The sequence below is a fragment of the Nicotiana sylvestris genome, chromosome 8, assembly GCF_000393655.2.
Source record: "Nicotiana sylvestris chromosome 8, ASM39365v2, whole genome shotgun sequence".
Classification (NCBI taxonomy): Eukaryota; Viridiplantae; Streptophyta; class Magnoliopsida; order Solanales; family Solanaceae; genus Nicotiana; species Nicotiana sylvestris.
Window position 1 is genome coordinate 47,780,551 of NC_091064.1, and position 13,297 is coordinate 47,793,847.

The following is a 13,297-nucleotide window of genomic DNA, read 5'->3' on the forward strand; positions in this document are numbered from 1 at the left end:
CTGTTATTTAGTGTCGATTTGGGATTCGTCTATTTTTAATCAATAAAATGAGGCATTCAACATTCTAAGTTCTCCAAATCAACTTGTCTTTAGGCTTACCTCTGGCACAAAGAGGTTCCCAAGTAGGACACGATTTACATTCTTGCATTATGTGTTTAAATATCGCAACATTTTCTTATAATCCTCACTAACTTGTTACCTTTTGTTTTTACTTTTATTTTATTATTCCCCTCCACAAAGGTTAGTTCGTGCACTCTGGCAACATTATCTTATTCAACGAGATTCAGGGGCCCTCCACCCACTCCTTCTCTTAGTCCTGTTAAAAACAAGAACAATGGAAAATGGAAGATTCGAACAACTCCATAAAGGAGAACTCAACTGAATGGGTAGAGGTCACTCATGGTCATGGTACTCTGGTTCCTAAGGAAAGTGCATCCCAGCTTGAACAAAAACTACTGAAATTCCAAGAAGAGTTTTATCAGATTCGGAATCTGGCAAGTCTGTCATTTTCCCTCACCACTCCGGATGTTAATACTCCAAATGCTCAGAACCCACAAAATATCCCAAAGCCACAAAATCATCCCGCTCTTCACCACCACTGCAATACCTGCCATGCTTCCAACAATACTCCACTGCTCAGCCCAGAACCCCAAAACTCCACAAATGACCACTTTCACACCCATCATAACACCCCCATCTACATGGATACCATGCCACACTCCACTCAACCCATCTCAACCACACCCGAGTCTGATGATAAAGACTTGCTCATCAGGAGTCTGGCTGAAGAACTCAAGAAATTGACTAGACGGATTCAAGGCGTCGAAGGAAGAAAGGGAATTAGGGGGGTGAACTATAAAGATCTTTGCATACAGCCCAATGTTGAACTGCCCGAGGGGTACAAACCTCCTAAGTTCGAGATGTTTGATGGTACAGGGGATCCAAGAGTACATTTGAGAATATACTGTGACAAGATGTTTGGAGTAGGGAAAGACGAGAGAATCCGCATGAAGTTGTTCATGAGGAGTCTGAAAGGAGATGCTCTATCTTGGTACATTAGCCAAGATCCGAAGAAGTGGTCAAGTTGGGTAGGCATGGCGTCCAATTTTATGGATAGGTTCAGGTTCAACACGGAGAATGCACCGGATGTGTTCTACATTCAGAATCTAAATAAGAAACCTACAGAAACATTTCGCGAGTATGCTACTCGCTGGAGGTCCGAAGCTGCTAAGGTCAGGCCTGCCTTAGAAGAGGAACAGATGAACAAATTCTTTGTTCGGGCTCAGGACCCGCAGTATTATGAACAACTAAATATGATCGAGAGCCACAAATTTTCCGACATTATCAAGCTGGGTGAAAGGATTAAAGAGGGCATCAAAAGCGATATGGTTACAAACTTTGAGGCCTTGTAAGCCACAAATAAGGCCTTATTGTCTGGTGGTGTGTCCAAGAAAAGGGATGTAGGAGCCGTCATTGTGGTACAGAGAACCAAATCTCCCATCAAATACCAAACCTACCCAATGTCTCCACTCACATATCAGCCTACTCCAAACTACCAAACACCCTCACCCTCTTACCAAACTCCACCACCCTCTTATCAGTCATCTCCACCTCCCGTATATCAACCTACTTCACCCAGATATTCCCAACCCGCACATGTTTACCAAGCCTACAATGCTCAACCATCCCACCATCAATCACCTACTGTGTGCCAAAACCTCCCTAGACCTCGACCAAGTTTTGACCGCAGACCTCCTAAACAATATACAACCATTGCTGAACCTATTGACCAATTGTACGAGAGACTCAAAGTCGCTGGTTATGTCACCCCTATCCTTGCTGCAACTCTTGAGAACCCTTCTCAGTGGGTTAACCCAAATAAATCCTGTGCATACCATTCCGGCATGAAGGGGAACACCATCGACGAATGTCGTTCTTTGAAGGACAAGATCCATGCTTTGATTAACAACAAGATTATTATGGCAAAGGATCCCGCTCCGAATGTCCGCAATAGCCCTCTGCCAGACCATAAGGGTGGATACTTTCACATGATTGAAATAGAGGATGATTGGGATCCCGGGGGGTCTATCGAGTTGATCGCAGAAGGTGATGACCCAAAGAAGCCAATAGTTACTCTTAATCTAATCATAGTCCAGATTCAGCCATCTGGGGACACTGAGGTGAATATGTCCATGCCACTTGAGACACCAGCGCCAATTGAGGTCGAATTCGTGTCTCCAACAAATGCACCTACACCATTCGAAGTTATAGTTTTACCACCCAAGGGACATGCTCCGTTCAGAATGAAGATAGCCACGCCTATCCCAGTGGCGATGTCGGCCAAGACACCATTCCACATAAAGGCCATACCATGGGACTATACAACCGAGGCAAGGAGGAAAGGAAAGGTTAGGTTCAAGGAAACTGTTACCACACAGGGTATGACGAGAACGGGTAGAGTTTATACCCCAGAACATCTAGTTGAGTCAAGCAAGAAGGCCTCCAATAGGCCTCCCATCATTGAGGCAGGTCCAGACAATCTTTAAAGAAAGATATAGGCCAAGGAATACTCGGTCATCGACCAGTTGAACAAAACACCGGCACAAATCTCCATACTTGCTTTGCTACAAAATTCTGAGGCACACAAGAATGCTCTGTTGAATATGCTGAGTGAAGCATACGTGCCAAACAACATCACTGGCGGGGAAATGGACAACATGGTAGGACATGTGTTGGAGAGCCAGATCACTTTTCATGAGGATAAGCTGCTACCTGAAGGTTTGGGATACAACAAAGCACTACACATTACTGTGCAATGCGAGGACTACTTCATCACCAGGATACTAATCGACGGAGGTTCCAGTCTCAACATTTGTCCACTGGTAATACTTAAGATGTTGGGTAAAGGACTACACGAGATAATGGACGGAGCTATCAATGTGAAAGCTTTCGACGGTTCCCAAAGGTCCACCATTGGGGAAATTAGTCTGTGCTTATAGATAGAGCCAACTTGGTTCGATGTTGATTTCCAAGTTATAGACGTGCCAGCATCTTAAAATCTGCTATTGGGACGACCATGGATCCATGCTGCTGGGCTCGTAGCATCAACACTACATCAGGCAGTAAAGTTTGAGTGGAATCACCAGGAAGCGATCATTCACGGCGACGGTAGCAACCCCATATACAGTCGCCAAACCATTCCATTAATCGAGGGGAGAAGGAAGCTGGGAGGAGAGACTTACCATCACATCGAATGAGTGAATACTGTTGACAAAGACAAATGGTGGGATAACAAGATCGAGAGTATACTGAATTGGTGTGAGTACGAACCTGGCAAAGGGCTCGACAAGAATCTCCAAGGAATCGCTAAGCCCATAAAGCTCAAGAATCATGGCACTACTTTCGGTCTGGGATATGAGTACACCTGGGAGGAATTCAACCACTGGTCACCACCATGGTGCGGTCCTTACTATCCGATGGAGCAGCAAATACCATACTTGGAGCAGACTTTCCAACCGGTCGGTGTTATCCATGGGTAAGAAGAAGAAGAAGCACTTGCAGCAGTAAGGAATTTATTCCTAGAAGACAATGACATGGACTGTAATGTTGTTCTCGAGGAGGAGGGGAGGAAGGCCCTTCCATACAGGCCGTAAGCAGAGGGGCAAGCCTCAATAACTGGACCATTAGGACAACCATAGCCCGACGAGCCTCGGGGTAGCAAGGCTAAAACAAGCATCACGCACTGTTTTTATTTACTAAATGATTTTCTTTTCGCATTCTAATTCCCGCAATAAGATCTCCAATGTTCAAAATGATTATAAAATTTATCAAAGCATTTTTGGCTTTTCTTATGAATCAACACTTATTACTATTATTTTCTCTCATTACTTTACTTATACAGCATTACTATTACCTATCTTGATGAACCGATGACTGTGACGTGCAACAAGACAACACAACAAACAGACACAGATTCAGAGAAAGATGAAATACCAGAAGAGGTTGTTAAGGAAATTGAGAATTTTGAGAACAGACCTAAGTCTAACCTTGACGAGACCGAGACTGTTAACTTGGGAGATGCAGAGAACGTCAAAGAAACGAGAATCAGTGTCCACTTATAGCCATCAAAAAAGAAGGAATACACAGAATTTCTAAGGGAATATGAAGACATATTCGCTTGGTCGTATGATGACATGACTGGTTTTAGTACATCTATTGTGGCTCACAAACTTCCAACCGATCCAACATGTCTGCCGGTAAAGCAAAAGCTCAGAAAGTTTAAGCATGACATGAGTCTGAAAATGAAGGAAGAAGTCACTAAGCAAGTCAAGGCCAAAGTTCTTAGGGTAGTAAAATACCTAACATGGTTAGCCAACATTGTGCCAGTACCAAAGAAGGACGGGAAGGTCAGAGTCTGTGTCGACTACCGGGATCTCAACCGGGCCAGTCCGAAAGATGACTTCCCCTTGTCAGACATACACATCCTGATCGACAATTGCACTAAGCATGAATTGCAGTAATTTGTGGATTGTTTCACTGGGTATCATCAGATCTGGATGGATGAAGAAGACTTAAAAACGGCTTTCATTACGCTGTGGGGAATGTACTTCTACAAGATGATGTCGTTCGGCCTAAAAAATGCAGGGGCCACCTACATGAGGGCCATGACTACCATCTTCCACAATATGATACACAAGGAGATAAAGGCGTACGTAGATAATATTATTATCAAGTCCGAGAAAGCCACTGACCACATGGAAGATTTGACGAAGTTCTTCAACAGATTATGGAGGTACAACCTAAAACTGAATCCCGCGAAGTGCGCATTTGGGGTTCCTGCCGAAAAACTACTTGGGTTTATTATGAGTCGCCGAGGAATAGAACTGGATCCATCAAAGGTCAAAGCTATTCAAGAATTTCCACCTCCAAACAACAAGAAGGACGTGATGGGTTTCTTGGAGAGACTTAACTACATCAGCCGGTTCATAGCACAATCTTTAGTTATCTGTGAGCCGATCTTTAAGATAAAAAAGAAGGACGCCGCTACCAAATGGACTGATGATTCCCAAAGAGCTTTCGATAGAATCAAGGAATATCTGTCAACACCACCAGTCTTAGTTCCACCCGAGCCAGGTAGACCCTTATTACTCTACCTTGCAGTATTGGATGGAGTATTCAGTTATGTTCTGGGGCAGCATGATGAAACGGGGAGGAAGGAGTAGGCCATTTATTACCTCAGTAAGAAGTTTACCCCGTACGAGGCCCGGTATTCTCTATTAGAGCGCACCTGCTATGCTTTGACTTGGGTAGCTCAGAAGCTAATGCACTACTTCTGTGCCGATACTACATACCTTATATCGAGGATGGATCCCTTAAAGTACATCTTTCAGAAGCCCATGCCTACTGGCAAGCTAGCGAAGTGGCAAATCCTGTTAAGTGAGTTCGACATTATTTACGTAACTCAGAAAGCGATCAAGGGACAAGCATTGGCAGATCACCTTGCTGAAAATCCTGTGGATGGAGAGTACGAACCCCTAAAAACATCTTTTCCTGACGAAGAGGTATCGTTCATAGGAGAGGACATTGCAGAATCCTATGATGGTTAGAGAATATTTTTCGATGGAGCAGCAAATTTCAAAGGAGTTGGCATAGGAGCAGTCCTAATATCAAAAACTGGTCAGCATTATCCAGTGTCTACCAAACTCAGGTTCCCGTGCACCAACAACATGGCCGAGTATGAAGCCTGCATCATAGGGCTCAAGATGGCCATTGACATGAACATTCAAGAGTTCCTAGTGATCGGATATTTGGACCTACTTATACATCAGGTCCGAGAAGAATGGGCAACGAAAAACTCCAAGATACTCCCGTATCTGCATCATGTATAGGAATTAAGAAAGAGGTTCACAAAGACAGAATTCCAACATGTTCCCAGAATTCAGAATGAGTTCGTCGATGCATTGGCTACCCTATCATCCATGATACAACATCCAAAAAAGAACTTCATTGACCCTATTCCGGTAAAGATCCATGATCAGCCAGCTTATTGTGCTCATATTGAGGGAGAAGCAGACGGAAAACCATGGTTTCATGATATCAAGGACTATTTGATGAAAGGATGATACTCGGAGCTCGCAAATCCTACTCAGAAGTGAACACTTCGGAGGTTATCCAACAATTTCTTTCACAGTAGAGGAAATGTATAGGAGGACTCCTGATTTGGGATTGCTAAGGTGCGTCGACGCAAAAGAAGCATCCAGGCTACTCGAGGAAATTCATGCTAGGACCTGCGGTCCACCAATGAATGGTTTTGTCTTAGCAAAGAAAATACTCCGTGCTGGTTACTTTTGGATGACTATGAAAACAGACTGCATCCAGTATGTTCGGAAATGTCACCGCTATCAGATACATGCAGACATGATAAAGGTACCTCCAAGCGAGCTTAATGCAACAAGCTCACCATGGTCGTTCGCCGCCTGGGGAATGGATGTTATTGGACCAATCGAGCCCGCCGCCTCCAATGGGTACAAGTTTATCCTAGTAGCAATCAACTATTTCACCAAATAGGTCGAAGCAGCATCTTACAGAGTAGTGACTAAGAAAGTCGTGGCAGACTTTGTCCGCGACCGCATCGTTTGTCGATTCGGGATTCCAGAATCAATCATTACTGATAATGGATCCAACCTCAATAGTGACTTAATGAAAGCCATGTGTGAAACCTTCAAGATCAGACACAAGAATTGCACAGCCTACAGACCTCAGATGAATGGAGCAGTAGAAGCCGCCAATAAGAATATCAAGAAAATATTGAGGAAAATGATGGAGGAGCATAAATAGTGGAACGAGAAGTTATCATTTGCTTTACTAGGATATCGCACCACAATCCGCATATCAACCGAGGCAACCACCTATATGCTAGTTTACGGTACAGAGGCTGTCATTCCCGCTGAGGTAGAAATTCCCCCCAAGGATCATACAGGAAGCTAAGCTCGACGATGCAGAGTGGGTAAAGAGTCGTTACGAGCAGCTGGTTCTTATCAATGGAAAAAGAATGATTGCAGTTTGCCATGGTCAACTTTATCAGAACAGAATGTCCAGAGCCTTCAACAAAAGATTCAAGCGGAGACAGTTCACACCGGGGCAGCTAGTGTTAAAGAAAATTTTTCCGCGTAAAGATGAAGCCAAGGGGAAATTCTCTCCCAATTGGCAAGGTCCGTACATGGTTCATCGGGTTCTGACAGGAGGAACCCTCATACTTGAAGAAATGGATGGAGAAGTCTGGCCAAAGCCGATCAGTTCAGATGCAGTCAAGCGTTACTATGTGTAATCTTTATGCTTTCCTATATGATGTAAATTGAACTATGCCTGACCTGATTCCCGTTTAAGAAGGGATACGTAGGCAGCCCTATGGGTTTGGTCACAATTCAATAAAACTTTTATTTCCCCCTACAATTGGAAACTAGGGCAAAATTTTGAGGAGGACCCTCAAAATTCCAAAGTTAATTTCGGCCAATCATCGCTAGCAGTATTTGAAAGCATCAATCCATTAAACTGGGGCAGAATTTTAAGGAGGACCCTCAAAATTCCGTAACAAGAAGGGTTGCAATGTCTTGAACCATGCCGCAGTCGTTGGTTCATCAAAAGAAAACTATTTTTAATTATGTATTTATGTATGCCTTTACTACATCATGTATGTTTTCTCCATGTTTGGCAACGCTACCCCAATGATACACTAGAACAAAGCCGAGCAGGTCAAGCAGAGCCAGCGGGAATACGAACTAACCTCCCCTCTGTACAAAACTCACGATTTTTCTTTGGATGCAGGCAGTTGAGTTAAAAATAATCAAATATACTATACACTCACGAGACTCACATTGCTCAAAAATACAACTCTCAGTACCGTTACACTTACTCACAGCTGCTATCCGCACGTAGTCTCCCCAGTAGACACAGTATCCCCAGCAGTCGCAATATCATAATCCGCTATCAGCTAAGAAAATTCTATTATCATATCATTTTGCCCTTTTACTTCTTGCATAAGGATACCATTCTGCCTTCCGAGGTTAAGCTCTGCCTTCGTCTGCAATCTTGCATTGCATAAGGCTATCATTCTGCCTTCCGAGGTTAATCTCTACCTCCATCTGCATGGCTGAAAGATAGACACCTTGTTTACATTTGCATGGATGAAAGATCGCCACCTTATTTGATTTGCATGGCTGAAAGATCGCCACCTTTATATTTGCATGGCTGAAAGATCACCACCTTATTTGCATGGCTGAAAGATCGTCGCATTATTTACATTTGCATGGCTGAAAGATCGCCACCTTTACATTTGCATCGCTGAAAGATCTCCACTTTATTTTTGCATCGGCTGAAAGATCTCCACCTTATTTGCATGGCTGAAAGATCGCCACCTTTACATTTGCATGGCTGAAAGATCGCCACCTTATTTGCATGGCTGAAAGATCGCCACCTTTACATTTGGATGGCTGAAAGATCGCCACCTTATTTACATTTGCATGGCTGAAAGATCGCCACCTTTACATTTGCATGGTTGAAAGATCACCACTTTATTTTTGCATCGGCTAAAAGATCGCCACCTCATTTGCATGGCTGAAAGATCACCACCTTTACATTTGCATGGCTGAAAGATCGCCGCCTTATTTACAGTTGTATTGGCTGAAAGATCGCCACCTTTACATTTGCATGGCTGAGAGATCACCACCCATTGCATCTCATGGGCTGAAAGATCGCCAAATCATCCGAAGGCATCATTGTTCGGGGCACCATTTTCATAGCCCGAGAACACCATATCATGGCTTGAGGACCCCTTTTAATCTTTTGCATATCATTATTCAAAGGCATCATGGTTTGGAGGGATCATTATCAAAGACCGAGAACATCATTTTATGGCCTGCAAATCCTTTATTATATGCCTCATTGCCCAGGACATCATGGTCTAAGGATGTCTTCCTAACCGTCCGAGGACAAACATTCATGGTCTGACGGGAATTTGCATCATGTTTTAATTTACGCACAATATATGCTTGTGTTGCTTATTTGCAGGTAAACCGACGAGCAATGGCCATCTCAGCAAGAGCGATCCCACTCCAGTTCCCGTAGCCTTGTTAGACTTTGACCATTCACCTTGTCCTCAATATCGCGTCCGTTTTTGAAAAGTCTTCATCGACATACTCCGCCGACAGATCCTGAACTACATATGGCTTGATTCCTGTAAAACCAGGGATATGTAGGTAGCTCAGGAGCCAGATCATGGCCAAACCTCTTCAAACCATGTCGTTTTGTCAAAATTGGACATCATATCTTTATCCGACAACTCTTTCATCCTTCCCGGGTAAAGAGGGGCACGTGTTGATACCCAATTTTTCCTTGTATATTTCTAATATGCAAATTACTTTCAAATAGCATGTATATGCATATATAAGTATGTCCAAAGGTTTACTTATTTCTCTTTAATTTTTTAAATATTTATAAATCAATTTATTGCCCTATTTTATCAAGAAAAACCCAACAATTATCCCCAAAATTATCATTTTTGGTGATTCGTTTATTGGATTCTCATATTTATATTAAAATATAGCTAGAATAAGTTTTGCAATTTTTTTACAAATTTATTTAGTATTTTTAAAGCTAAATTGTGCATAATTGCAATATTAGCCTATTTTAAGATTTAATTATTTTCATTATTATAAAATTGACTCCAGTATTTTTAATTTGATAATTACGTATTATTAGTCATTTTAGTACCTTTAATTTATTTCTAGAAACTATTTTACTATTTTTTATAAAATAAATAAGGGAAAATGGCTATTTAAATGTCAGCCCATTTACATTTTAATTTTAGCCAGATTTGGCATCTAATTAAACCCAATTTCAAGTTCAATTACCCAGCCCAATTCCTAAAACTACCCGACCCACGACCCTTTTTAATAACCCGCCCGGATCCCCCTTTTAATCCCAGCCGTTGATCGTTTAGATCAACGACTCACATTCGTCCCTTCCTTTTTTAACCCGAAATAACCCCTAAACCTAATCATTTCTCACTCGTAGCCGCCTTCAAACTCCCTCCTCACTCAGTTCTCTCTCAACTCCCCTCTCAAACCCTATCCGAAAATCGCCTGAATCCATGGCTTTCAAAGCCATTAAAGGCCTATACCTACCTCCTACGACTCCTATATGCTCGACTATCATGGCTTCAAGCCCAGACCTTGTAGAAATTTTGTCCAAACCTCGAATGTTTTCATTGCTATGACTGTCTCCGGCCATCTTCCACCTTGCCCTGGCCAACTATGGCTATTTAAGCCTGATCTCGACCTCTCCTGCTTAGATCGATGATTTCCAAGCCTTTCTCACCATTTGGGTTTCTTCTGAAACCCTAACCTTCGAGGTTTTTCTGATTATTTTAGATTCGTTGTAGATCTGTGTTCTCTCTAAGTTCTTAAACATTTTTTCAAAGTCTCTTTCAAAACTTCACCTTCAAAACCTTTATCTTTTACGATTTAGGGTTTTGTTAAGTTAGTTCGAAGCCTTCTCTGATTTTTAGCGTGGTCTACTACGTTTCTTTTGTTGTTCTTCTATTATGTTTCTTATGAGTTTCTTCTACTGTGTCTCTTTATGTGTTCTTCTACTGGAAAATGCATGCTAAGAGTCTTAGTTCCCTTTTTGGGATTTCTGAACTTATCTCGTTAGTATTTCTATCTGATTTACTTGGTTTCGTCTCTATACTCGATTAACGGTAAAAGCCCTAGAATTTGGGGGTTCAGCCGAGTTTTAAGGCTATTTGCTACATGATTTGTTGGTTCCTCATCTCTGAACTTGTTTGGTTTTAGAACCCTAATCTCTTTGGACCTGTTAGGCTTTCTGAAGTTGCTTCATCTGTTGTTCGACTAAGTTTCGAAATCTCTGCTTTAACTTCTGTGCTTTATGTGAATTCAATTTCCTGTCCTCATTTGAACTGGATTAAAGTTTTCAGAAAAGCTTTCTACTTGACCCTTTTGCATGCTTCTGATACTCTCCCCTTTTCTAATACTAAATTGGTGAAACTGGCCTATGTGGCTGTCGTGTGATTATTCTCTTTGCCATGAGTTCAGCCTTGCATGCCTAATGTTATACGCTCCTTTATATGCTAAATTTCCCTCTCAAAATAACCTTTGATTGTTGACTAATTTTAAATATCTTTGTGTAATTCTGTTTGCACTCTTGTAATTGATTCTTTCTGATTTCCCTGCTTTTTGGATTTATTTGAACACTTTCCTTCAAACCTTCGACCCCTGCCTTTTCTACTTAAGTCGATTTGATCCCCTTACCTTGATTACATTGGTATGGGATTCTTACAGGCCTTTCCTTGATTAGAGTCTGATGAATCTAGCCTCTATTACCTACTGTGTACTTGTACTATGCTGGAAATACTTCCTTATTAGTCATATTCAGCCCTATGTGATTTCTTTCCTTATTTAGCACTTGCATGCTACCGTTTGATTTAATTCCTTAATTAAAGGAAGTCTTTGATACTAATTTGATTTTAATTGACACATAGTTCCTTTATTATTTCTGAACTATAATCCTTACCTTATTTTCTGCATGTTTTCACACTATAAATACCCGACTCTTTCATTGACACACATACCAACACTCATAGCTTTTTCTGAACTCACACTTACACTCAAAAGTATTCTCTATTGCTACTTGTACTGTGGCCTGTTTGCAAGTCCTGTTGCCTGTTTTTTCTCTATTTGCTTCTTTAAACTGGTATTTTCTGATTAAGATTTCCAGCAATCACAACAATGTGTTTATTTACTACCTTTACATGCATGTCAGCCTATTGTTTCCGTATAGTTCAACACTTACTCTGGCATGCTGAAATTTCTTTCTGCCTATTCTATTATGAATCCCAAACCCCTACCCATATGTGTTCATGCTATGGTTTGAAGCATGGCAATACTGCAAAATATTGCCCATGAACCAAACTTGATCCCCTGGGATCCTAGCCTCTAATAGTGTGTGTTCTAACAGGCTTATAGGTATTCTAGCATCCTCCATTGCTGGACATGCCTAAAGCCTAACCTTGCCTAATAAGTAAGCTCTTTACAACCTCCTTATTTCCTCTGAACCCCTTTTTGTGTACTTATTTGTAGTTGCTACCCTCTCTTTTCCCCCTTTCAGAATTCTGTTCTTCACTTGCACACTTTCTTAGTCCTTAAGTTCTCCCCCCCTCTTGTGAGCCTTGCCTTGGGACCCCTTGAGCTCCCTCTGAACTTGGAAACTTGAGGGTCGGCACTTCCACACTGCACTTGTCCCCATTCTGATAATACATTTGGGTGTGAGCATTTCCTGGAGTCCCATTGAGGCTCTTAGAGAACTTTGACACACTCAAATGGGAGAAAGGCTTTGGATCAATGGTCTCTTGAGTTGGTCTATCTCATAACTCAGAAAGGAAGTCAAGAATCAGGCTTCCTTTAGTTGTATTTTTTATTTTTGATGTATTTTTATTTATTATGGGTTGTAATAATTTGTAATAAACACTTAGGGATGGTTAGTTAAAAAGGGTGGGTAACTATGTATGCAAAGGGTAGAAATCATGACTATAGAACTACCATATCCTTGCATATCCAACTTTTATATAGAAACCATGTCTATAGGTATTCTGAATTCTACATATTCAAATGCATATAGAGATTATGCCGATAGGTCCATTCTGAATTATGCATATTCAACTTCATATAGAAATCATGACTATAGGACTGTTTAATTCTGCATATTCAATTGCATCTAGATTCCATGCTTATATGTTAAAAACAGGTCTTCTGCATTTAGATACTGTGACTATAAGGTTTCTGCATTTTTACACCATGTCTACAAAGTTTAAAATCAGCAACGCATAGAAAGCATGCCTATAGGAATTCCTAATTGAATCTGATCCGCCTCACTCAAGTATAGATCTAAAAAACCGGTAATAATAGTTACTATCAGTTGCAGAACTTATGATCAATTCGCTGAATCTTTCCTCTCTTTTAATAATCTGAGTCCCTCACTTAGCAAGTTTAACAAGTATGCATTTCAACAGTTTATTTCAAGCCTTACTATTTCATCGCTTTCTGAATCCAGTAGATACCATGCCGATAGGATCCTTGTCTAACACTTAAGCAAGCCTTAGGTTAATAATTATAAACTGAATTTGTTTCTCTTAATTATTACAATCAGCAGACAGGCCTGATTTGGACTTCTTGTCTGAGTTATTAAATAAACCAGTCTGCCTCAATGTTCAACTCCTTCGTCT

General features: G+C 41.4%; 1 protein-coding gene across 1 annotated transcript; it reads left to right on the forward strand.

Annotated features, from left to right (window-relative positions):
• Window positions 1-341: 341 nt before the first annotated feature.
• Window positions 342-11,087, forward strand: LOC138874999 (uncharacterized). The gene is made up of 2 exons (XM_070153802.1): window positions 342-1,051; window positions 10,877-11,087. Exons 1-2 carry the CDS (start codon window positions 342-344, stop codon window positions 11,085-11,087), a joined length of 921 nt encoding a protein of 306 aa, XP_070009903.1.
• Window positions 11,088-13,297: the final 2,210 nt, after the last annotated feature.